The 27,413-nt window shown below is 39.8% G+C and overlaps 1 protein-coding gene across 5 annotated transcripts in view; it reads right to left on the bottom strand.

Annotated features, from left to right (window-relative positions):
- CLASP1 (cytoplasmic linker associated protein 1) overlaps positions 1-27,413 on the bottom strand; it is a 169,686-nt gene that overhangs the window by 61,185 nt on the left and 81,088 nt on the right. For 4 of the 5 annotated variants that reach the window (XM_051623081.1, XM_051623084.1, XM_051623082.1 and 1 more), the window contains exons 10-21: positions 27,066-27,139; positions 26,247-26,339; positions 24,788-24,933; positions 23,916-24,051; positions 23,207-23,277; positions 22,616-22,675; positions 22,007-22,084; positions 20,112-20,279; positions 19,290-19,339; positions 17,951-18,121; positions 9,447-9,554; positions 6,101-6,268 (exon numbers count right to left, since the gene is read on the bottom strand). In XM_051623081.1, coding sequence (XP_051479041.1) covers positions 6,101-6,268; positions 9,447-9,554; positions 17,951-18,121; positions 19,290-19,339; positions 20,112-20,279; positions 22,007-22,084; positions 22,616-22,675; positions 23,207-23,277; positions 23,916-24,051; positions 24,788-24,933; positions 26,247-26,339; positions 27,066-27,139 — 1,323 coding nt within the window. Of the gene's footprint in view, positions 1-226; positions 335-6,100; positions 6,269-7,876; positions 7,904-9,446; positions 9,555-16,325; positions 16,350-17,950; positions 18,122-19,289; positions 19,340-20,111; positions 20,280-22,006; positions 22,085-22,615; positions 22,676-23,206; positions 23,278-23,915; positions 24,052-24,787; positions 24,934-26,246; positions 26,340-27,065; positions 27,140-27,413 lie in introns of all 5 variants that reach the window. The other variant, XM_051623080.1, reaches the window with a different exon arrangement.

Genomic DNA, 27,413 nt, shown 5'->3' with positions numbered 1-27,413 from the left:
AGTTTGAACAATTTTCCTACTAGCAGTGAAATGCTGAGAACTAGAATTGAAGCATGCAGAAGAAAACAGGAAGGAAACAGGGTTGGAAACAGGGAGTGTGTCAGGAATCCAACAGAGGATAGGAAACAAGCTCATTCTACCTAGCAGTGTCTTGAAAGAGCAATCAGAACAAGGGAAAAGGAGAAAAAAATTGACCCTTAAAGCTCCAATGCCTACATGTACTCACCAAGTGGAGGAAAGCCCCGAGCAGGGCTTGTATCTCGACTGCTCTCACGGCTGGTATCGCGGCTGCACCCCTGACTCATGCTGGGTCGGGGGATACGACTGCTCCGTGCTAGCATGCAGCATGGAGAGTTTCAGAGAAGGTGAACAAGTTTAATGAGGACAGAAAGCTCAAAGTCAAGTCACATTTCTGTTAGTTACGGTCATTACGGTAATCAGTAATCATAATTTGCAGCAGCCTGCTCAGGCTCTTTACAAACCGACTACCTTACACGCTGAGCTGTGTTTGTGATGTCAAGTTTCAGCAGCATTACACATCTGGTTGACACCCTACCCTTTCTTAAGCAAACCAAGTTTTGTTAGTCAAGTAGAGCAGGAACCTTCAATCATTTATGGGAGCTCTACTCCTACAAAACATGCAAAACAGATGAGGCTGAAAGAAACCCTTCCGGAATATTTTGTCCTTAATTAAAAAGATAAAACACCCTTCTGGAATTAAACAGCAACGTTTTTAACCAGGTCAAATTTGTTAAAGTAGTGACAACACCAATATGCTATTTTTACATGGGTTTGCCTTTCACAAAGATAGTTTTGACTTGAACAAATATCCTAATGAAAAAGGTGTATTGTACAGACTTGCAGAGATTTATTTCTCCAATGAAAGACACTGGGAAAAAGCATTTAAATCCTGAACACCTGAAGGACAGGTTAAAAAGTGGTTTGTATTTTAAGACAGCAACACCTTCAGATCTTTAACAGAAGCTGTCTAACTTCCACGCCTCAGACCTTGTATTTATGGCTTTATATGCACATAGCTTGAGACATATGCATGCTTAAGGGAAGCTTTAAACTACATTCTTTACTTTGGCAAAAGACTCTTATCTGTAGTCTGGCAGCTATCAAGTGCTCAATTTCCCACAGCCTAATAAGGCTCCTGCCTATCAGCTGTGTCACAGGAACTCATCATGTGCACACTTTATTTAGCCAAACCCAAAGTAGAAGAGAGAAGATGAAGCTGCTTTAATAGTAAAAAGCAATCTCACTGACTTCAGCTGAAGTTTTGTCCAAGTAGGAAAACCAAAGCTAGGCCCTCAGAAGGTCACCTAACATCAAGGATTTGAAATTTATAACTTTCTAACATGAGCAATTTAGGTATTTAAAACTGGATTATTCCTCTACAAATTCTGTGTCATTTTGATAAGACGTTTGCAGAAAGTTATTTACTAAGCTTTATGCCCAGTGGAGAATACAATGTTTTCTTAGATTAAAGAATAGCAGTTAATTGTAATGAGTTTACCTTAAGGAATGTAATAAGTAGAGGGATTTCCTTTGCCATTTGGAAAAAAAGAGTAGCATATTTTAAGTGTCATGAAATACCTTTAAGGAGTTTTGTCATGCAGATTCAAATTTAATTTACCAGCTTTGGTGACAATGTAGCAGAGGCACTTACATAAAAGATGAACCTGATTTACACTAATACGTTAACAGAATCCTCCTATTTAGAAAAAAAAAAGTGCTATTTGCATGCTTCAGAATATATATAGTCTTATAAATCTCTATTGCTTTGTGTACTGAACTTAAATGCCTAGACTTAAGCTAATAAAATTCCCCTACAGGGCTTCTGTGGGCTCATAGACACAGGAACCATTCCTGTCCTTTCAAGCAAAACAGTACAGAACAAAATAGAAACCTTCACATTTAAGCTTTAAAATTGAGATCTGGACTACTGCCAGATCCTTGGTTTGTCAAATCCTTCTCAGTTTTGTAAAATCCAGCTCATATATCTCAGATAAATTAATGGTTCTGATGGTTGACCTTTGATGTCAGACAATACAAGATGAGGTATTGACCGAGTTGATTAGATCACCGTAGTGTCTAAAACTTCCATGTGGGTTAGATGGTCTTATAATAAATAAAACAGACTAAATAATATGAACTGGATGAAATTAAGGTCCAGGAGCACAAGTATTCCTTGTACACCTGAGGTGGAAAAAAGCTGACAGGTGAACTACAGGTGAAAATAACTCTAAAGTCTTCCACACAAATACTTTCTTGAAATTGAGGACTCTAAAAGCAAACTTCTCATTCTTGGGTCTTGTGCTTATATGTAAATAATGGCAGCCTGCACATCAGGTTTGCACAAGCAGTTAGTTATTTAAGTAGAGAAGATCTGTCAATCTTTTCTATAATATAACCTTACTAAAACTAGCAAATGCTCTTTAAAGAGGGAGAGATGTGAATGATTAAAAAGAACTGATGGATGCACACACTACATTGTACTTCCATAACAGCTAACAGCAGCAGCATGAGGTATGACAAAAATGCACTGGATGCAAAAATGCAACTGGATGAGAACAGACTAGCAGGACAATGCTGCAGATGAAGCACAATATTGACTGCACAGAGCACCCAAATGCAAATGCTGGGTACTTCATGAATCATGGTCAAACAAAGGTCTGCATGTTACTGCATACAGACGCAAAAGCAAGGGTGCGGGGAGGGAAAGAGTGGACTGAAAATAAACGAATGATGAGTCTGTTGTGGACTCCCAAGCACCTGTCCTGTATTTTTACTACTGCATTGTGCAGGGAAGACTGGATATCAGCTGTTCAGAGTATTTTTTTGGAGCACTGCCAGCAGTGTTGTCATTTAGACTAGTCTTCTGCACCTTCACAGCCTGCCTTTGCAGTGCAAGCAGAATTCTTAATTTCAGAATTCCCTATCCCCAAATGTTGAACAGAAATTGAGTACTAAAATTGATTAAAAGGAGTAGGCAGGATAAAAGCAGACATTGTGCCCACAGCCAGTTCTAGACTGAGCGCCTAGAACAGGACAAAGATGGGTTGCTTTCAATAAAATCCCAACTTTCTAGATGTGTCCTGTGCTTCTAAGTTTAATCCATTTCATCTGGAAAGGCTGAGAAACTGGTACAGTTCACACCATTATTAAAACCCACTGTTAGGCTGTTTTACACCAGTGGAACCAAACAGATGCAAATACCAGCAGCAGAACTCAACCACACCCGTTTACCAATCTACCACTTGGAAGAAACCTGTATTTCATTAGGGTGTGATTTTTAATGACTCTTTAAGTGGAGACTAAAAAATAGCAGACGCTTCCTTTACATTAATACAAGCATTTTAAAGAGCCTACAAATGCTGCCTAAACAGCCAAAGGAAAGCTCCACAGTGGGATACACCCAATAGAGGCAAGTCAAGAACTGCCTTCAGCTTTCCAATAACCACACAGAGCATATTTCCAGAGTGCTGCTGCACGAAACTGAGAGGCAGAATGCCTGCTCCAATTTTTGGAGAATGACAATTTCAAATCTCTCACTCCTTTCAGATCCAGATGTGTCACATGATCTGATGAGCATCCAACAGAACTTCAAGTAGATAAACATTGAATCCATGGGAAATGGACATTACCTTTTGGGGGAAATCTCCTTCAAAGGGCCCAAAGAAAAGCTCAAGACTAAGTGGACTATACTCTTCCTTCCCCAGCAGACTATCACCCTATAAATCTCCATCAAGCAGACAGCAATGGCAAGGTTAAAAATGCCAAGGGCCACAGAGAAGGGCCATATAGGTGACCATGCAGGACCTCAGCATGCCAAATGTGCCTCCTTGTGCTGCCTCTTGGAAAACAACATACTACTACAAGGTTTCCAGCACACAGCAGGAAAGTACTTCTTGGATACCTGTAGTCATCATGGAAATCTAAGCTAACAGCAAGGTCCTGATGCTAAGGGGCATCCACATGCAGAAGCTCTGTTAGCTTGCCACTGCTCCAGAAGGGCCTGAAAACTCCTGTAGATGCTTCCTATGTAAATCCCATTTGCCCTCAGGGATCCACTCTTAGTGTGCTTAATCTTGCACACACAGCACTGCTCCAGCTACAACTCCCAGTCACCCCTGCAAAAACTACTCAAATCCATAAGTGAGTTATGAACAGGATCCAGGAATTACCCACGTCTAACAACCTGATCTGCACAACGTTTAAACATCCACTGCACTGCAATATGACCACAGGCTCAAGAGATGTTTCTGCCCATTGCATAAATCAAGTATGTATCAAATACATAAATAATCTCACAAAGCCTAAAGTATTGTGTGTACACTTGATCTCACGTGTGTGCTTCTTCAATCAGTCTGAAAAGTTCTAACATATTCAGGAACATTTAGGAAAGGTGAGTGGGAGTCTATATTATGAAATGGACAAATGAAAAAAGCATCAAGTAAAGACAGGGACTGAAGCAACACAATAAGAAAGCATAAAATACTGTTAGCTACTATGTTATAAAGTAATAAATCCAATGGAACAATGGTATAACGATGACAGCTCAAAAGACATCTCCATCCAAGTCAATATTGCCATTTTCAAGATCCAAGGAAGACAATTTCTGTTACTGAGTGCTAAAGGCACCACAAGTGTTAGGCTCTCCTGCTCCCATGGCAGCCAATAGACCAGGTTTTGGCTATAAACTGAGGAAGGACAGGTGGAAACCACGTATCTGATATATGTCAGAGCTCTCTCCAGCTCCCAAAGAACAAGCACTGACTGTGCTCATAGGGAGCACATCAGAGCAACAAGATAGCAAATTACACTTTAAAAACAATTCAAGGCTCCCATAATATACCTGAAAGCAGACAACCCAAGAATGAGGACTTGACACATGGCAGTTTCCCTTCACATGCTCAAGACTCTTTCAAATCAGACCACATTATGTAAAGATCAGCTTAAGCATATGTGATGGTACCATCCAACATCCTTTGTTTCCTCCTTAAAAATATCATTCTTCTGCAGAGCAACAGCAGAGCAATTACTGGGATATAAATACTTTACATTTTTAAAACAACAAACAGAAAAGCTCAATTCATAGAGGCCATAAAATAGATCAGACATTATATTTCCAAACTCAGTGTTCTTCTAATCACATGAACATGCAATATTTTTATGAATCGTAACAGTATATGCACTGAGGTGCTCTAAATTAAATTTCAATATGCTTGAAGGATGAATAAGATACTCCTTTATCAACAACACATTCTAAATAAAAAGGTAGCTTAAATTTAAAACAATTCTTACGACAATAGTTCAACATTTAACTTACAACAGTAGGTCTATCATTCCAATCAATTTCAGCCTACTAGCAAATTCTTTTGAGATTAAAATAATTTAGTAACAATATTAGTGTTCTTCTGCTATATAAGCTTCAAACTTATTTCCATTTAAAACATTAAAACTTTTACTTGTTCAGGCAACAGACACAAGCTTTTCACCTCAATTCAGATACATAAATTTGTAATGATGCTTACTCACCCAACTTAGTGTCTGCTGATAAATTTGAAAATAAAAAACTATATGAATTTTACATAAAAGTCACTGAGACAGGAATATTGGAAGCAGAACAATTCAACCATAAGTCTAAAATGCCACCTAAGAAAGTGGCTCCAAGATATTAAGGATGAGAGAAGCAAACCATTTAAGCTGCAAATTTCTGAAATAATCCAAAAGGTGCTCTTTGCCCTTGATTCCAACTGACTGCAAAGATTGCTCAAATCATTTTAGTCTTAAGTGGTTGATACCAAATGAGGCATTTTTTGCTGGGAAGGTTATTCACAACAGCTATTTTTGCTGCATGATCTAATAATATCCCTCATGTTGAATTTCAAACAGAAGGCATCTCGTGACATCTTTAGGCCTACTTTGAAATTATAGCTCAACCTGGAAAATTGAAATTACTCTTACAAGCCACAATCACATTAACTTGCCAGTGGAAAACCTCAGTATCAACAGTAACACAGTTTCCTAGTGGACAGGGAAGTCTCCCCTACAAGCACACCAGTCAGCATGTCACTGCAGTGACTATACTTACCTAGTCCTATTCTGTTGGGACTTGTCTCCCGACTGCATCCCTGGCTCCGAGGGATCTTGCTGCGCTTCTCTGAAGATGATGGCACTGCCTGGACTCTGGATGTTCCACCACTCAGGCCACCATAAGAGCTTCCTAACAGCTTACCCGGAGAACTAGACCGACTACCAGCTAGAAAAGAACCAGAAATAAAGGGGGAAAAAAAATAATTAAAAACTCCCAAGATCTTAAATACTTTGACAGCAAAACTGGAACACACTCAGGTCTAAGAATTTGATTGAAATCACTCAGAAAACTAATGGGCTTTCAAGGAAGACTAAGGAAAGTCCGTGGTTGTTATTAAGCACTGACATCAGCAATCCTGCCTGTAAGAATCACACTGCCTGGCTGGGATCAAGACCAAAGCAATGTATGAATAGCCCTGCTGGCTTTACCAGAGCTTGGGGAGGTGCCAGGAGCAGCCTTGCTGCAGCAGCATGGAATACACAGGCTGCTGCACCTCCTCACAAAGCAAGACAAATTAGCCCTTATGGAGCACAAAGCTGCAGCAAGCTGGCTTCTGGCACATGGAACCTGCTGCAAGGCAGCTCAGGCACCTTCACACTCCACTGCAGTGCTGGCATGACTTGCCTGCAATAATTCAGTGAAGGGAAATTTTTTAAAATACCATCTCAACAGCAGCACAATAAAGGGTAAACAGAGTGAGCCTGTCACATTTGTAGAGATCCTTACTTGGGTCTGACTGGTTAAAGCTAAGCTATTTAGTTATTTTTCAAGTGAAGAAAATTTTTAGCCAGCCGAGTAGTTGGCCTGTTATATTTTTCTTTGTCTGAATAGTCAATGGCTAGTTTACACTTCTTGTAAGCAGTATTATCTGCAAGACAGTCTTTACTAATCAAGTTATTTACATTCCAGTTGCAGTAGAAATTTGAAATAGTATTTCCAACTTGGTGAGTTGAATGATTTTTTTTCTGCAGATACTCAAATGCTAAGTTGTTTGAAAATTACATAATGCGAGCTTAAAGGTAATCACAAACAACTGTGAGAGCAGGATATGACTTTTTTGCTTTTCCAGGTCACTGAAAATTTGGTGCTGATATTACAATTATATATTTGAGAAGATAACAAGAACATAATTGGGCAAGTTCACATACTGAACCAGTATTCATGTTCATTTCTTTCTGAAAAGTATCTACACATCTCACAAACATTTCAGTTCTAGATACTATTATGACTAGCAGGAGTTAAAGGCTGTTGTTCTGTCTTAATTTAAGATGACATACAATTCTGTTAATCTGATGGACAATATCATAACACATGTATTTTAACTTACTTACCCCTCCAATTTCTTGGGCAAAACTATTCTGAAATAATCAAATCCAACAATGTATGTGATGCTGGCTCTGCCATTCCCTCTACCGCCCTGACTGCACTTGTGAGGTGCAGTTTCACACACAGCATCCCCACTCTGAAAGCCAATATTCCCCTCAGTCACACTGCTGCAATCTCACTGATGTCAGCAGGGTTGCACTGAGGTAACTGGAAAAAGAATTTAGCACCTGGGGTTTAAGCTGCAGCAACAAGCCAGCTTCAATATGCAGAACATGTGCTTACCAGGTTTGATTACTATGAGAAAGCAAAAGACACATTTGGATTTGTGACTTCAGGAATATGCTTTTAAAGTCTCATAGTTAGGAGTGAGGGAAACTAAAAGCTTAGCACAGTTAAAAATGTCAAGGAAATAATGTGAGAAAGCAAGAAAGGGAAAACGTTTCTTACCACCAGCAGGATTAGCTGATCTGGATCCTTGATTATGAGGGCAGACCAAAGGACAGGCAAAAAGTGGATTAAAAGACAGCAAGACAATACAGCATTCAGCATGCAGTTTATGCTATACACTACATAGACAGATTTATTCACAAACATGTCACTCAAAGCTTCTGCAGAATGCAGTGAGTTAATGAGCAGATGCAACTAAATTTCCCAAGGTTGATTAGCTTCTTAGCTGAACACCAACAGACACTGAGCCCCACATTCTGCTCTAAACTCCACCCCAGCCCAGTCTGTGAAATTGCTATAAGGTTATCCACTGTGTGGGCATGGAGAGTTTGGTCCTGCAACCATACTGTATTTGCATTCATATGTTGTTTCATGCAATGTTCAGCTTAAGGATAAAGATCACATCTGGTTGGGCTAGGCTGGAATTAGGATTCAGCAAACTAGACGAAGGGAAAAGGTTCAGATGTGACCATCCTAAAGCTTCATAAGACATTCTATTAAAAAAATTAAGACCATAATCTTTGAAACCTTTGGATATTCAATTATACTTTGAATACTTCTGAGTCTTCTACCATCTGCTCTGATTATTTTTCACCAAACTAAGTTTAGGATAAAAGGTCATTTCTGGCTTTGGATCAGTTTTAGGTTCAAAACTGAAGAAATCTATTTACCTTAGTATAACAAAGCCCAAATTCCTTCATAAGCTCAATGTAAAAATTCCCATTTAGCCCCATCCTAAATATAATACTTCTTTATTTGGCTCTCCCAGCCTTACACAATGCTATGAACCGCTCTCCCCATCCCTCAAGCATGGCAGAGCAAAACAACAAGAGCATGAACAGAGAAGGACTTTTAAATAGGGGTACAAAGCAAGACAAGTCCTCAGAACAAATAGCTCTTTCCACAAACCCCATCTTCTCTTACCCACAAGCTTGAAGGTCCTCAAAACATGAGTAGCTTTCTCCCTCCCCTCCCTTTCTTTTAAAGTTTGAGTGACAAAACTCTCCTTAGATAGACATGACAAATATGCAGCTGTACCATATATATGTATGGCTCCTGGAGGAAAACCCTGCCTTGCCAGGGAAGCCAGAGTGTGCAGATGTATCATGTGTATCAGGGAGCAGAACCATCTCCTCAGTATCTACACAAGATAGGTAACATCCTATTTTAAATTGATGCCAACTCACATTTACTTTAGACAGCTCACGTGTTACACGTACAGAAATAGTCACATAAGCAGGAGAAGTTTGGCAGGGCAAGAACCCAGGACAGCAGTCAGCTACAGAGGCAGAGGGTGGGTTGGTGAGACCCAGAGCAAATTTTGTAGTACTACACATCACAGAAATATGAAATTCTGCTGCACAACTGGTAGAAAAAAGGCAGCAACTAAGCACTCAAGATTTGGGGCCCTATTTGTCAGCAAGAGCACACACTGAGTGGGGATACGTTTTGTTACATGGCCAAACATTATTAGCAGAAGTGACCCCAATCCTCAGCTGAAGCTACTATAAATCAAGAGAAACATTAATAACTCTAAGTTTTGCTCCCCCAGAAATACAACACTGCTTACGCTGGGATTGGGACACCACTTTAGCCCGGCTGCGGCCTCGGGTATCGGCAGGCGTTGAGGTGACGCTTGTGGCACTGCCAGAGCTCTGTCTCCGTGTACGGATCCGACCTGGAGGAATGCAAAGACAACCAGACTGTCAGTACGTTTCTTCCAAAGGCAGCAGCAGTGTCTAGCATGCTGTTCTAGGCTTGCTATATACACAGTTAACCAGGGTACAAAAGGAAAATTTTTACAGGGAGAAGCAACATCTTTCATTAGACTGGCTGAGAAGCAGGGCAGAGAGTGGAAGCAGTCATGGTCCACAAGCCCAAAAACATCTTTTCTTTCTGTAATGTTATCAGCCAGTTCAATTAAAAAAAAAACAACAAACACCTCTCTATGACCTTTGCTTCTTGTGCTATAGTAGCTTCTTTTCATAAAGGATAAACAAGAAAAAGTTTCAGTCTCATAAATGCTGCTTCCTGTATCAAATTATTACTTTCTGTCAAGGTGATCACTCGTTCAGAGACAGGTGTGACAGATGCCCCCACAAAGTCCATCACTGGGTTTCCCAATTAGCAGTTTCGTGCTTTATATCCTGCTCCACACACACAGGCTGGCGTGCACTCCTGCCAGAGTCTGTCAACACAGCCTGACTACACTTTTATTTCAGGCTTATTGCATTTTCTCTCCTGTTTACAGATCCCTCATATTTATCCCAAGATCAGTGTAACTTTACTTGTAATGGAGAGTCCCATTTAACACAATGAATGCTGTGGAAAAATGATTGTCTGCTCTTTATTTAAGCAGAGAATGGATATACAGTCTCAAAGTGTTGGTCCTTTTTCTGTCTTTTCCTCATGAAAAAGCCACAGAAATTTGAGCTAGAAAAGCTAACAGGGTCATCAGTTCATCCCCTTCCTGGGACAGAGCTGATTCCTACAGAATGTTCTTTCCAGTGCTAAGCTTCAATTATCTGTCTCTAGTTAATGGGAAAGAAATGATAATTAAGAGCAGCACAATGAAAGCCTCCACCAGTACTTTTCAACAACTCAGTTCACAGCCAAATCTGAAGCTCTTTCTCAGGACTCATGCCAGTGCTATCCTGCATTCAGAGGATGACTTCAAGTTTCAGGCTCAATAATACAAGGAAAAAAAAAAAACAGGTAAGAGAAGAGTCTAGACAACTGCACCCACAGGTTGTAGATAACCATCTCCTGCCCTCTGTCTCCATCATAAGCACACAGAAATATGAACAAGGAGATACACACTTGCCACCCAAAAAAATAACTCCACATAAGGTACACATGCAGGACAAGACAATGGCAAGACGCCCGGGCTGAACGGATTGAGACCTCTGTGCTTCTGAGTTCTCAAGGTATTCATAACATGGTCTGCAAGTTTCTGCTAGACACAAAGTGACAAGTTGATGTTTAATTTTGAGAAGAAAGCCCAGCCTTGTTTGTGGGGTTAAAGTCTAGTAGACAGACATCTCCATCAGCATCTAAAACAGTTTGGTAGGCAAGATAGAGATCTACATTCAAACAGTTGTTTGTAGACAAGATGTAGAAGAAATCATTAGCATAAAAGTGGGAAAATACAATCACTTCTGAACTACTGGCTCAACTAAACAAGCTCTGACCACATCCATGTGGGTCCAGTCATGAAACAGGCTGCTGAAGTCTTACCACCACCAGCAAGGCTGAAGACCTCCTCTGCTCTAGGACATAACCTGCCCCTTACAAATTGTCAGCCTGATACACCGCCCTGAGGCAGCTCTGTAGCTCTTCGCTGACCCATTCCCACCCATCATAAGTTTGGCACATGTACAGCTACTCATATCTGAACAGAGACACTTTGCAACTTGCCACAAGGTGCACACCCCAAACCCACCCCAGGCCTAAAAACAGGCAGGCATGGGGAAGGAGGAAGAAGGGCCTCACGCTCTTCTCAGAAGTCTCAAGGCTTCCTTTCCTTTCTCCCATCAGGAGGGCATCACTGGTGATAGCAAGGGTGCAACACAGTAAGACAAACTTAAACCTGATGAGTCTTAGGAACCACTAGTGAAATTTACTGCCTTCCAGAATGCCAACAGAAAGCAGTGGCATTGCAGATGGTCCTGAGAGGTAACTCAAGCTGAAATCCAGAATTACACACAGCAACAGACATTGGTGGAAAGCACGTTCCTCGATGTGTATGGGCCAAGGAGTGCAGAGGGACTGATGTCTTCTCTTACACACATGCCACTCTTAAGATCCTCAAAATTTTTTGTTCTTCCTGCATCTACATTTTTTTTTTTTCCCTTTATCAGCAGGTGACTAACAACAAGGACAAAATGGGGATGACATAAGTGACTCTTTCACTTCAGGAAATATGAAGCCTAAAATAATAATAGCTTCTGATCTCAACTTTGGGGGCTCTAAGGAAAAAAAAAAACAAACAACAAACTGAACAAAACACCAAAACTAATGTGTGATTATCAGCAGGATTAGAAAGAGAGCCCAGTCCTATTTTGAAATCCCTGAGAGTGAGCAGACAGATTCCTACCAACTTCAGCAGTTTCTGAATGAATTTATGCCCAGGAACAAAATTCTGGTTCCTTTTGCACTGGTAGATTTGCACAATGTTCTGGTCTAATGGGTGTCAGAGAGAACAATGTGGGATGAAGAGTTCCTCTTGCACAGGAGGAACAGTCCCAACACTGACACTGGGTTTTTCATCAGTCTAAAAAGGCTGACAAGCATTTGACCTAATGCTGCACTGAACTTGCCCTGGGCAAATGATAACAGAAATAGCAGACACTAGAAATTCCTGACACAAAAATCACGTACAAGTACGAATACTGCAATACAACAGTAAAAGCTCACCCCATCCCATGGACTTGAAAAAATAAAGTACTGAAGTAAAACATGAGGGAGAAAAAATGCTCTCAAATTCAAGGTCAAATTCTGCACATGGTTACAAGGAAAAAGCACTGTCTAATACCTGTTATATGTAGCCTTTGAAGCATGAATTGTTAATGTATTTCCCAAGTTTTACTTTCTAAACTTTAAAAGTTATGTGTTTTTTCATACATTAATCTTACTTCTAGCATACAAATGGTTTAAATTAAGTGAATCAAAGCTACTCAAGAAAAAGGATTTCTTTTTTTTTTTTTTAAAAAAAAGGTTTTCCTATCCAGATACAAATTTTAGCTGTAAAACAAAAAATGACCAATTGAAACTCAAAATTGCTTCAGGTGAATCTATATAAGATAGAAAACTGGGAGATGGAGTTGGGATCAAAAAATCATAGAATCATTTCGATTAGAAAAGACCTTTAATATAATGAAGTCCAATCTTTAACCCTACTCTATCATGTTCACCCCTACACCATATCCCCAAGCACCACGTCTTTACAACTTTTAAACACATCCAGGGATGGTGACTCAACTATCCCCCTGGGCAGCCTGTTCCAATGCCTGAAAACCCTTTCAGAGAAAAAGTTCTTCCCAGTGTCCAGCCTAAACCTGCCCTGGTGTAGGTTTAGGCCGTTCCCTCTTGATCTATCACTATTTCCTTATGTTAAGAGACCAGCACCTACCTCTCTACAAAGTTCTTTCAGGTAGTTGTAGAGAGCAATAGTGTCCCTTCAGCCCCCTTTTCTTTAGGCTAAATAGCCCCAGTTCCCTCAGCTGCTCCTCATAAGACTTGTTCTCAAGGCTGTTCACCAGCTTCGTTGCCCTTCCTTGGACACACTTCAACACCTTGATCCCTTTCTTGTATTGAGGTGCCCAAAACTGACCTCAGTACTCGAGGTGTGGCCTCACCAACAGTAGCACCACTTTGCCCTACACCAATAAGAACAGGCAAATCAAGTCACCACTTGCAAAAGGATGAACCAAGACAGACACCCACTATCCTAGCATTTCCATTTAAGATACCATGTTCAGTACAACTTTCAAATTATTCCTTGTCCTTGAAGTCAACAAGGAAGAGCTTTAAGGCAGAGGAGAAAATGGAAATGGTGATTTCATAAACCCAAAGCCTTTGGTAAAGCTCAAGATGTCCAACTGAACTTAGGCTCAAAAAGACATCTGCTATCTGAAAACTCATTTTCTTTCTGGTGAATAATAGAAGCTATTAAAAATCGTACTACTGACTCTGGAAACTGTTGATCTTATTTTAAACTTGCCAGTTTCAGGACAAACTGGCATTTACACTTCTCCCTCTTGGGAAAAGCTTGTCTGAAGGGTTTGTCTTTATGCTCAAGTTGACAAATGCAGCCAGATAACAGAAACACTCAGAATCATTATTCTATACTGAAAGCCAGCATTATGCACCTTTTTAAAATCCTCCTTGAAAAGCTGTTTCATGATAAAACAAGTAGAAACTTTTCTGAGGTTTCCTTTTAATCAGGTATAAGAAATGTGGATTTAGGTCACAACTGCTACTTGTGTATCACTAGCTTTGAAGTCCTGATCAAAACTATAAAGGTTTAGATCTTACGGGCTTTCTGCCTGCAAAGCTCTTAATGAAGTTTAAGAGAGACCCACACATTAAGAATCTACCAAGACCCAACTATACACTGCATGAAGACACAGCCTCACAACACACTGGCAGCAGAAGACCTGCACAGATTTGAGTGGTATATAGACTCATGCTTCCATAAGGAAGTGTATTTCAACAGCATTTGTCAACTGGGATAACACTACTTAAAACCTAAGGACTGACACTCTGCTTTTAATTTGCATTCTCACCACTGGCATAACCCATTGTATCTTGCTCCTGCTTTGAGATGTCTGGATCAAAAACAAAAGACTGAGAACTGAGGGCAAAGCAGATGGGAGCTGCCAAGTTTGCACAATGCTGGTTCCCAGCTGAGGGGAAGGTGCAGAACTTTTACACCGTAGCTACAGAAAGCCATGATGGACACCAGACTGCAGTTTAACATCAAGCTGAACCACACAAAAAAACCACAAGGATTTGCTCTTAAATTATTTACTAGTACCTGCAAAAAAAACAAGGGGCATAGGTGTGGATGGAATTTTTTATATGTTCAAATCTCTTGCACACAAGTATTTCCAGAGCAAGGGGATGTTTCTCTCTTCCCCTACCTCTTTTTTAAGCTTATGTCAAGATCATAAAGTTTTGCCTTCCCTGTAGCTCCTGGAAAACTTTGCAAGATCAGAGAGTTGATAGATGGCAGCAGCTCAGCCCCCACCTGTAGGGCACACCAATTCCTGAACATAGGCTGGTTTTCCCTAAACTGTCTCAAGAAAGGAAAATAAAGATGAAGAATTTAAAACAGTGATTAAACTCCTCCTTCAAGTGCTCTAGTTGTAGTCATGTTGTTATAATCCTCCCTTAACCTCACTTTCCCAAAAAAAAGAGAGCACTAAAAAAAAGGAAGATATGAGATCTGGTATTTAACACAAGGGGATGACAAGCTCCATTTCTGAAAGTTCATCTCACAACCTTTCACCCCAGGCCACTTGTTGGTTTCCATTACAAATTTTTACAAAGTTTGATCTGCTTCCAATGTAGCTTTCTAATCTTACAAAAGAGTCCACCTTTTGCATGATGACAATAAAGCATTTAATAAACTAAAAATAAAGGTATTCCAGAGGACAGGTGTTGAAACAGGCCTCCACGACTATTATTACAACCTAGCAGAGGACTGAGACACGCATAGGGTATTTCATAAATGGACATTAGACTTTCAACATTTCAAAGTTAGGCCAAAAAAAGAAAAGTATGAGAACTGGTGGGAAAGGGAGACGAAGTTAGCAATAAATTAAAAAAGCTCAATTACAACAATTTGCAGCTTCCAACTAATTTGCTATTGATATAAAAACATGGTAGTTTAGGCCAACTTCATATTCCTTATCACTGAGAGATCACAAAGTACAAAATTGCCCATGATACAGGGCCAGTCCATCTCTCAACACTAAGATTAAGTGCCACTTCCAAAAACCGTAGATTCCTTTCCCTCTAAATAATAAATCAATGTATCAATAATAGCAAGGAAAACACACACATCACAACAGCACAGCAGCACTTCTGAGAATGCCACATCCAAATACAAGCAGCCATCAAGGACATGAGAAAAGTCCCACAAGACAATAGCAGATCCCTTGAAAATAAATTTGCTTCAGGAAAAAAAGGTTTGTTGGGAGGTGTGGTGTCTTCATTATGTGTAGAAGGCATTCTTGTTTTCAGCTCCTGTCTACTTCAGAAAAAGTTATTTCCCACTGATGTTTTTTTGCTTGAGAGAAATAAAGAACAAGCTTTGATAATGAGCCAGAGAACCAAACTGGGAGCCCTCCCAAACTAGCAGGCTCAGTGTTCTTGAAAAAAGCCTTTCCTCCAACTGCCTTAGATGTAAGCCATCTCACTCAGACAGTTAGCAACAAAAAGAGAGTTCAGGTTTAAAGAGGTTGACTAAATATTCCCCCTAGAGATCATTGTTTACTGCCCTGGTTTTCCTGCCATGTGACCATCTCATTCAATTCTGTCCCGAAAGCAGTTGGCAGTTGCGACCTGAGCTTTGAATGGAAAAACACAGCAAACCTTTACACATCGAGCAATAAAACCCAAGCCCTGTGTTGTTTTTCTTGTTTGTGCTTTTGGTTGTTTTTTTATCTGTGCGCAGGTCACCTTCAATCAAAAGGAGTGCTTTAAATACAGAGACCCACATACAGAAGTCATAAAAGCAGACTAGTGCCTATTAGTGGGGAGGAGCAAGGAGCCTGAAGAGAAAGTGGAGAATACCCCATGGCATCAAATGAGCGGGACAACCATGCAACACTTCATGCAGGGTCACCAGTGAACATGGATGAGAACCAGATAACACTTTGAGAACAGAGACTAGGCAGGGTGGTACGACTGGACACACCTCAGTTACACAGAGACTGCTTACCCTCGGTTTTAGTGGTAGTACCATCTTTAGGCAAATTAAAAAAAATAAGGAAAGGATTAATAGGGAAAATTAGTAACATTAACAGAAATGGGCATTATATATTAGCTACAGAAATATGCAAAAAAATAAACAATTCAAGAAATTTTAGAAGTTGAAGAACACTTTCAGATTTTCCCTTCCGCAATAACCAACCTTTGCCAAACTCCATTTTCTTTATTTGCATCACCATTTCTCTCATAGGAATGTGCAGGTGACAAATGTCCCTACTAGCTCAAAAGGAAGCAGGCTGCTTTAGGAGCAGTCATGTTTGCATCACTTAAAGTGCATTTGCTGCTTTTCTCCCACACTTGGTGTCAAGAGAAAGACTAACACTGTATGCAGTTTCCCAGCTCCAAGGACAAAGCCAGCTTTTAGCAGATACTTCTCCTCTTCTGTTCTTCCTCATAACATGGGATTGTTTGAAAGTAGTTTTGCCACTGAGGCCAGTACACAGCACTACTGAGAAATGGTTGCATCTGTAAGCTTGCAAGTATGCTGGTATGAGATCAACTTTATATTCTGTGTTGTTTTCTCTGCAGTGTTTCCAAATCCTGAACTGAGTATGAACAGTTTAAATCAGAATAAGAACTCAACTTCTGAACCAAATACAACCACCACATTTAAGCCAAGTTAAAATATTTCAGATATGAAAGAAACATGTCTGCAAAAGGAATCTATAGAAACCATCCCTATGTAACTCACCAAGCCTATTTCATCAGACTGAAGACCAATCCCCTTACAGAAAGGTGAAGCAAGTTTTCAAGTGACTCAGTAAAGAATCTATAGAACTTAAATAAAGATCACAAACTTCGGATTTTTCTTCCTCTTGTAAAGGTAAATTGATGAGAAGTCTGGAATTAGATTAGCATGAAAGTAGCAGAATGAGAAACTAGCTCAGATGATCCACTCAACCCCTGAGTTGAAGCTCTGCAAATAGTGTCAATCACTGCCTTGCATTTCCTCCTTCAAGCCTCCTTCAACAGCATCGCCAGAAGAGAAAGATCAAATGCAAACCTTGTTTTAAGAAAACCTGGGGCACCTGAAAGTGATAAATGATGCTCTGAGACAAAAAAGTGACATGTGACTATAATCCAAAAAGAATCAGAATAAGGAACAGATACTTATATCCTGTGTGGTGAAACAGGAAGGCCAACAGCTTCTCTTTGCTTCCACATCTTTCTCTTTTGTAAAACAAAGTGATCAAACTCAACTAAGATGCACTGTTAAAGCATAAAACAATTAACGGAATAGCAGTTTCAGGAATGGAGGGAAGGAAGAGATGAGGGAAAACGCTGAAAGGAATTGAGCAGTGTTTTCCTCAACAAAGTCCCAGAATCGGAATAAGATCTGCTTTTCCCCAGAAAGAAGAGTAAGACGCAGACTATTAAATAATTCAAAACCTAAGAAGCTGCTTCAGGTCAGTTCTGTTGCAAAAGGGCAAAAGACTGTGCACCGATCCTGGAGAGCTGGTAACTATCTCAGAGATATGTTCTTCTACTTACAGTTTAATATTAAAATAAAACCACGAGGAACTTTCTGCTAGTAAATAAAGTTAACTGCAAGAGTAGAAGAACATGTAGATTTACCTAGTGATGCGTATGAGCCTGGGGGCAAGGCTGCAGCAGAACTGAAGGGGGTGGATGCTCCAGAAGACGTCACTTTTGACTTGGCACTAGCTGCTGCATTCACATCGACGTCACTGCGGGATCGCTGCAGAGATCCTGGTGTTGACACAGATTTTGTACTTACTGTAGATGCTGCAGATGGGAGTGGGAGATCCAGAATAAAGAAGATTAATTTTTTTGAGCTGTGTGCTTCAAAGAGCCTGACAAGCAGTTTAACGTACTATTTTTAACACTCTCTGCTGGCACTGAAAAGCCTCAATTAAGAACACTTTATCAGGGCAGTGTGGGCTTCCCCACACTGCCTGCAAAGATATTTCAAAACTGACCTGATACTACATCTAAGAACTTGATCAGGCACTAAACTAAATGCTGAGATCAAAAAGACTGCCAGGCCAGTAATAAAGAAATTTCTAACAGAAGCTAGATGGGAAAGTTCAACCACAGCACCCATCACCAGCCTGCGAGTGGCTGGCCAAAACAGACCTGCAGGTCGTTCAGTTCAGGTTCTACTAACTTCCTTCCCAACACCTCATCTTCTCATGAGGACTGCTGTTCCCATCACTTGGTGATGCTTACCCTCTTAAGCATGAAGCTTGTCTATTCAGCTGCAAGTAAACATGCATTTATGTGCACAGTCAAGTAGGTTCCACAACAGTTATCTCCTTGAATCAAAGTTTTCATTAGGGTGTAGCATACACACAAACTAGCAATGACCCAATCTTGGTCAGGTGCAGAAGGCAGCTTATCTTCTACCACCAAAGTTTTGTCTGTTATATTCTGTATTAAAATTTAATATTTAGATTACTGCATGCATTTAATTAGGACAGAAAAACTGTGCCTAAATATTCTATCTAATGGTAAAAACAGATTGGCAACAAGATAGAATTTAACACTGTTGGACTTGGGGGCAGATAATGACTCCTGTAAGTCCTGAAACCACAGCAAATTCTAATGCTGAATGCACCATTTGACTTTTTACATGTGTATCTTGGCATCAGTGGTTTATTCCAGGTACTGCACAGCTGAACATAGCTTGGCTACAATTCTCGAGGCTTTTTAGCCTCCATTCAGGTGCAAGCAACAGATTTACTAACTTTAAAAGCATCATTATATCACCAGATGATGCACAGAATGTGGTGAACAACCCAAAGCTAATTAAAATTTTTGTATTTAAGTTGCCATTTTAAAGAGCACCAAACAGTGATCAAAGTTAATCTTTGCATATTATAGTGTCTGAAATTCTCACTCTAATTCACACTCTCTGCAACACCTGAGTACATTTTTCAGCTCTTATTCTCACCTCGAGATGTGGTGCTTCCAGTAGGACTTCTTTTGGCAGACAGTGGACGGCTAGAAGGTAATGTAAATATTTAACATAAAACTGGTATTTCACAGTCCTTAATAACAGTGCTACTCTGATCCCTCACTACAGAACTGAGTTAATAGCAAACTATTTACATACAAAAATAAAGGCTTACTATTTAAGAAAAAACATAGCACCACCATGAAATTATTTATAAAAGCACTACAAAAAATAGCATGCACATTATTTGAGCAAGAAGAGATCTTTAAGAACACTATTTGTAGATTTTAAAAGTTTCACCAAGAAGTTGTGGATATTTTTCATATAGATCTAACACTTAAATTGCAGACATAGATTTTAAGTTGATTGTATCTCTAAGAGAAGTTAAAATACATACACTCAACATAAGAGTTACCCATTGATTTTGCAGTTACAACTCAAATTTAGTTTAGCCATCTTCTCTCTTCTCCATAGCAAGAGGCAGTCTTAGACCTCTAGGATTAATGCTAAACACAGGATTTCAATCCGTGTACTGTTTTAAGCATACCTGGAAGGAACAACTAACTGTATCTGCTGAGCACAAAAAGCTTCCTAGAATGTTATTTCTTAAGTCAAGATACTGATTTAATTTTTTGAAAGCCAGTGATGGGTTGTGCTGGCTTTTTATTTTAATAAAACATCAGCTAAAAATAATTTTGGAATAACCAAGTGCTCAGACCAAACAAAGACCAGGTAAGACAAAGCCATGTGATGGCTCCCTCCAATTCAAGGGATATATCTGCAGTATAAATGGAGAGGTAGTGAAAATTAAGGACTTACTTGAGACTCTCTTGGGAGCTGGAGGAGGAGCGATCTGACTGGGGCAAGGATACGATGCTGTCAGAGTTCTTCAAGTGTGACTGCAGGGCCTTCTGGTAAGAAGACTCCAAGGTGTGGTACAAATGCTCTGCCTCCCTGCTGAAGTGACTATGGAAACCCCAGTAACACCTGGAAACAAGACACAATTTGGTGAGCATTTCTTTGTCAGGTTTTTAGGGGGCAGTGTAGCACAGCTACAGTCAGAGCCCTTTTCACTACTAGCATTAGTGGGCTCATCAGCCCAGTCATTTCAACCATCTACTGCTCCTATGACACACTTGAAACACATCACTTTCTTCAACCCAGCCACACAGAAAACAAATGCAAATGAGTGGAACATATCATTTGGTGCATTGTAAAAACAAAAGTAGTGTGTTTAAAAAGGCTTTATTACAGAAGAAACCCTTATCTCTCTGTCTACCATACATGGGAGATGGTAGACCCGCTAGACTGATACTAGTTTGGGACTGGGTGCCCAATAGTACTACAAAAACAAGCCAAAAACAGAAAACACGTGTGGAACTGACTCAGGAAAACACCAGCTGGTGGTGTTTTTTCCCTTAAGTTTAAGAGACAGCACTTCTATAATGCCACAGAGACAAATCTCATGTACCAACTTGAGGCTGTGCACTGTTTTTTGGGAAAGAATTCACGAGTAAAAGGAAAGATTCTCCTACAGACTTCCAATCAGTGCCATGCTGAAAATAAAGAACATTAAGATGAGGGAAGACTTCCCCTCTGGTCCAAGTCTCCAGGCAGAGAGCTAAACACCATTCATCCTCATCACAAAGGAGATGAGGGCTCTTGGCACTTTTCAGGGGCAAATAAATGGGTAGTTTAAGAGTAAGATCATCATCTCAAATGAAAAAAATAAAATTGCTTGACACCCAGTCCTCAGAGAAGTCATTCTCACATCAATAGAAGGAAACAAATTTCTGCCTTCAATCAGCCACACTGAATTAAGTAACATGGGAAGAGAGAATGAAGCATGCTCTCTGAAGTTTCGTGCCATTCTCCCTGTAGTCTACTCAGCTTAGCTAGTCACCTGCTGTGCAGGCTCAGCACGTACTGTATTTTTCAGTAGGGGACAAGTTCCCCTTCAAAAAGACTTGAGTCCTACTGTGAAACAGCTCTGCTTGTAACAGCATTTAGATTAATGAAATTTATCACTCATTGACTTCATGTTTTACAGCATCCTGTCTGAAGAAAAATGTTCCTGTAGTGTTCTGTTTAGAAGAGCATTATCCTAGTATTTCAGCATACTACCACAAGTACAAACACACTAATGGAAATGCAAGAGATCTTCAGCTGAGGAATGAGCTGCAAATTTTAAGGTTTCCTATAGACAAACATTATTTCAGTGTCATAAAATATTTCCTTCATTTAGGATAACATTTAGCAATGTACTAACATAAGAACATTTGTGTCAAGAGTAGCAAATAGCCCAGGCTTGCATACAGGCCAAACACTAGACATATTATTTTTGCACTAAACAGAAGAAATCTCAGTTAACTGCAAGCAACTCAAACACAAAAAGTAAAGAGAAGGTTACTAGTTCTCAACTCTAGATCCTTGAACAACTCAGCTAAGCACTTTACCTGCTCAGACAGATAAAGAGAGTATTACAAGAGCAAAGAGAAACAAGCACCACCAGAAGGTGCAATACATACATAATTCAGCCCTATGTGATCACCTCATATGACATGTCCTCACATTCCCATTGAAACCAAAGAAAAGCTGGCATCAGCTGCCAGGAGAATGTAACTTGTCTGAACTCCTGTCTCCAACATGCAATACCACTGACTCACAACAATACAAAGAAAGGGAAGAAGACACCAACAACAGCTTTTGCTTACTTTCTTGCCTCTATCCTGGCTTCAGAGTCTGCATCATGAATTCCCTTCTTTATGGTTTCAGCCAACACTGATATGTGTCTGAAATAAGAAGGAAAACATTATTCCACAGTCCAGAAAGTTGTGCCACACTTTAAAAAACTGATTTGATTTTGCCTCAGTCTCTAAGAACAAAATGTTCATCACATACTCCCATTTCCATGTAACATCCTTTGGAGCCATTATTTATTTACTCTTACAAGTCAGTTTTATTTGACTGACATTGCTGACTAGGAAAAGGCAAGCAGGTTCACAGGTCAGTCTGTAGTTAACTATGGAAACAACTTGGGTTGTCTAGGGCTAGGGAAACTGTGTCCCAGTCTCTACTCCCACAATTACTTTCTCTGTTCACTCAGCCAGGTTCTCCAGTGCTGGCATGGGAGACAGAATCAAACTGACTGCCAGAACTACAGGGATGAATGGTGCATGCATGTACATATAGGCATTTTTTGTGACAAAAATCTCTATTAGAACTACCTGATATAACCTTACATCTTCGATTATCCTTTCTCCAGAATGAACCTCCCCAGACATAAGCAGGAGAGAACTAACCCACTTGTTTCCAGAGCTTACCTTTCAAGGGAGTGTGTTTGCCACTCCTGCAACAGCAAGTCTAGAAATTCAAAACAGCGCCTGAGAGAAGAGAAAAAAAATGCCAAGTTCTGAGTTAAGAGGCACACCAATTTGACCATCCCTGCCTCTAAGCAACAGCCACCTTTTGTTAAGAAGCTTTTTGAGACATTAGAATTCAGTAACAACCCATATTTTAAGTGCAGAGAGGACCATTAGCAAATCCAGTCCATCTTCCAGATGACAGAACACTGCTTCTGCTCACTGGATTAAAGAAAATCTGTCACTACTCTGGCTAGCAGTGGGGAATAGGAACAGGTCTGTAAAGAAGCCAAAATAATATGTAAAAATAATAACATGGAATGCAAAGATTAGTTCAAAGAACATTTTTCTTTGAGAAGTGCCTTCTCTGCAGTGCTGCAGTTTACACAAGATAGCTGACTTTGAACCCAACTCACGGCAAGTGAGATGCATTCTCTAGTAAGCATTTATAGCAACTCTTTTAATGAACAAAAAATACACAAATGTTATCAGAAACTACACAGGAACCTATATACTGGTTAAAAAAAAATAACATTCAAACTAAATGCTCACCTTCTAACTGCAACAGACTTGGAGGTACAATTACTGGTTATGATGGGTATTAATCGAGGGATGTGCGTATGCTAGAAGAAAAACCACAAAAACATGAAATCTTTACACCACAGTTCCATGGAATGACAGGTCATCTCCTTCAGCCACCTGAGCCCAGTATGTAGATATTTTTCTTTGATTCTTAAAACCAGAATTGCTAAATAAAGGAACATTAACAGATATGGGCAGATATTTTTATTTAAAATATTTTATATCTATTAAAATATCTTTTACAGATATTTTATTTTCTTGTACAGTGATAGGCTCCAGTGAGTCAAGGAGCTGAAGTCACTGCAAGAGGATCTAACCCATCAGTGGTGACAACCTGAGATATCAAGCTACCTATAGCTTCCCTAATAAATCGCTAGGCAGAAGTCACCTCCATGACCTAATGATTTTAGGAAATGTTCACTGGCTGTGAGGAATTTCAGATCATAATTAAGAGGATGAGTCTGTCAGGCAAGGAAGGCTTAAAACCCATTCAAAAAAGTTTGCTCAGCTCTTAGAGGGATGGAAATACATTACTCTGTATGACATCTGAGACAGCCAGACTCATCAGTAAAGTAGATTAGGCTCTTAATCTAATCTTCATTGCAGTAACATTCATATTTTTTCACAAACACCACACTATTTGGTAGTTTTAACTTTTTCTCTTTTGATGTATACTTACTCGAATGATTAATCTAACTGCTACAACACCAGAAGTAGCCATGACTTTGGCACTATTTGGAATTAGATTAAAAATTGTTGGCATGATGGCTTCTGCCCCATGGTCAAACTTGTTTCCCAGAACTGATGACAAATGTCTGAAAAACAGAATGAAGTCAATCTGGTAAGTGTGGTGAGGATTAAGCCAGTCAGACTTTTATAGAATATCTGACCTAAGCACATCTGACATCACTCTTCCCAACTGTCACCTTGTCAGAAAACACCAGCTTTCAAAAAAGTTTACTTTCATTTCAAACTCGTGTTCTGTATTCATTTGAACTCTGAGAAACAGTAAGTTCAGCATGAAAACTAACAGTTAAAAAATGTATTAGCAAACAAATGGGATCACGCTTAAAGAATGTATTTTTCTGAACTTGTTAATTTGTGCATGTTTGGCTGAAACTACCTATTTTGCCTTAATGTGCACAAATTCAAAAAATGCTGTTAATAACACTGCAGCGCCATTTTTCTTGAAGCATTTCACAAAGGATAAACCATCAGAAAAAACCAAACAACTAGCTCAATCCAAACCAGAGCAAAACACATACATTTTCAGCTTTACACAGTTCAATCCTTCCCTACTTGGTGCATGAACACACGGGGTGAATGATTGAGGAGGCCATCTCAAAAAAGCATCATGTAAAACTCAAGAACACTGGCCTAACTGTAGTTAGTTCTCTACATGCACATTGTTTTAAACAGCTGTAGCTAAATCTTGCTCTACCCCTAAACATGTAGCACTAGCAGCACAGGTTACAACCTAGATGTGCTCTAACTACTGTCTGTCCCTTTTTTCCACATGACATTCCAAGCACATTTAGAAAGTAAACTTACCCCAACGTGATACAAGCCTCTCGTACTACTTGAGATCGCAGATCTTTAGCGGATAATTTAAATGCTCCATCCAAAAGTCTTAAGTGTTGGAAAAAGTTATCATATTCTGCAGCTCCAGCCAAAAGTAAGGAGCGGATCTTTTTCAACTGTTAGCACCACAAAAGAAAGCAGTGACTGTTAATGAGCAATAAACACAAGGAGAGTTGTGTTCATGGCTGGTACTTTGTCGCCAGGTGCTTTGCACTGCTCCTCAACATGCATTGAGAAACTCCATTCTTGAAGTCCAAGTAATTTCATTATTTCAGACCTTATTCAACTCACAGGTTAACATGCTAAGTACAACACTATAAACATGCTAGCTGTCACAGGCATCCAGTAGTGTTGCATACAGCTAGTCAAATTGTCTTCTTAATAACCCAATGATTACTTTATGAGCCAAAAGTTATCTTGAAGGTTCTCCTCTATTCCCCTTAGAAGCCACCTATTAACAACAGCTTCTAAAGCTTAGGTCCCCTCACAGCTAACTATTGTATTAAAGATATTACTAGACTTGAAGGACATGGCTCATACTGAGATTTGAGTAGTAATGACTTATATCTAGAATATGTCTATTGACTTCACTAAAATTATCTGTCTCTACTAGAAGAAGGAACCCTAATCCCATCAAATCAGGAAGTTCTCTACTAGTATTACAGGGACCACCATTTCACCCTACAGACATTCTTCTGGACACTTTCACAGGCCCACATGTATACTGAGGCATTTGTAAGGTGCCAATTTAAGCTGTTACTTCATAGAGAAAAAAAAATATTGAAGCTGAATCAGCAGTTTGCCACTCAGCTCTGTAATGCAGGATTTGACAGACACATGTCAAAGTTGCTACACCAGTGATGAAAGCCTACAGCGTAGACAAGATCACACATCTATTTATATCATTAAAACACACCTCGCGTTGTAAATAAAACTCAATCTTGGCAAGCATAACACATCTGATTTTCCACTTCCACATTTCCCAGTCTTATTTATTAATAACTTAAGTGTGTACATTTTCTGAATTCTTTTACACTTCCTTTTGCAAAAGCATAAATAAGTTCTCTATCAGCAAAGCAACCTTCTGCCTCATCAGTAACTTTTAAGATATTCTGAATATCACTTGTGACATTTTGATTTCAGCATCTGCTACAGAATTTCTAGCTTTACATCTGGATTTGCTGCACAGTTTCCAGTTCAACTTGAAGTTGTCTCAATGGATTCCTGTATATCAAATAGCATTTTCCATCCCAGATGTGGTTTAAATTGTCTCATAAGGAAACATTCCACCCAAGCTTGAGGGAACATAACAGATGTTCACCACTTAAGCTACATTCTGGCCTGAGAGTCTCCTGGTACCCTCTTCATGGGATTAAGCTCAGAGCAGGAAAAGCTGATATTAGAGTTCATATCTAAGTTCACTACTTACTGCAGAAACTCTCTGTTCCCAGTCGTGCTTATCATCAGACAGTATCTCTCTTATTTTGTTTATGGATTCCTCAAGATCCCGGCTAGAATAAATCTGCAAATTTAAACACACATAATGCAAGACTTACATCAACAATAAGGTCACTTCCAAATTACATTCTTACTTCCTTTGTTCCTTAATGCTTAAATGTCACATGTCAGCCTTGGACACAGCTGGATTTGCACAGTGCAAAAAACTTATACCCATGTCATACAATCAAAAATTACTAAATGACCACAAGATGATTACAGGATTTTTTATTCTTTTACTGTAATTTCATAATTTTAAGCAGCATTCTGGGGATATATGTGCCATGCAGCTGTCCCAAATATAGCTCTGGAGAAGGTGTATGTGGCACATGTCAGCTATCCAGTAAATCTATCAGCAGACACACAAAGTCCAGCTGTCACACAGCAGTGATCCTGGATACACAAGTCACCATTACTGCTTCCAGTTTCCAGCTGGTAGGTGAAATGCAGAGAGGCTTCTGCTGACTTAAGTATTTGTTTGACCAAACTGCACTGTGCACCGTGCACATCCAGTCCCAGCTCCATGTCTGCTCCTGTGTTATTACCTCTATCACAACCCTCCCACCCCCCTTCCTTTCACTTCTGAGGGTTTCACACAAACTACTGGCAGATAACACCATTTAAAACTTGGTTGCCCCTTATGGCAGATTTGCCACCACACTGAAGCACAGTTTGCCAGCGATTAGGACTAGATCCTATATCCATCTTCCGCTTTTCATCACTGTCTGTTTTAAAGTGTAATTCTACTTACCTGAACCGTTGGGACATCTTCAAATGCCTTAATGAAGTCTTCCTCATCCACAGCACCTGCTCCCTCTTTGGCTGCTGACACACAAATGAAAAAGCCTTTTCAATCTTCTTATCAACAAGAGAATCAATTAAGAAGCCACCAGCTATCAAGGCACCTAATCAGGAGAAAGTTCACTATCCATGCAGCCTTGAAGTGCTGCAGATATAAATGAAAGCAGACAGGGAAATTCAATGCCAGGCACAGAGTAGACATTCACAGCATCCTTCAACTCCTAGGCACAGAGGGCACATTAGGGAAGTCATTACAGTAGTCACTCAACAGTTAGGGGACAGTCTGAAAGATGAAAAA

The sequence above is a fragment of the Apus apus genome, chromosome 6 (genome assembly GCF_020740795.1).
Source record: "Apus apus isolate bApuApu2 chromosome 6, bApuApu2.pri.cur, whole genome shotgun sequence".
NCBI classification, from domain to species: Eukaryota; Metazoa; Chordata; class Aves; order Apodiformes; family Apodidae; genus Apus; species Apus apus.
This window is presented reverse-complemented; position numbering and strand designations above follow the sequence as displayed.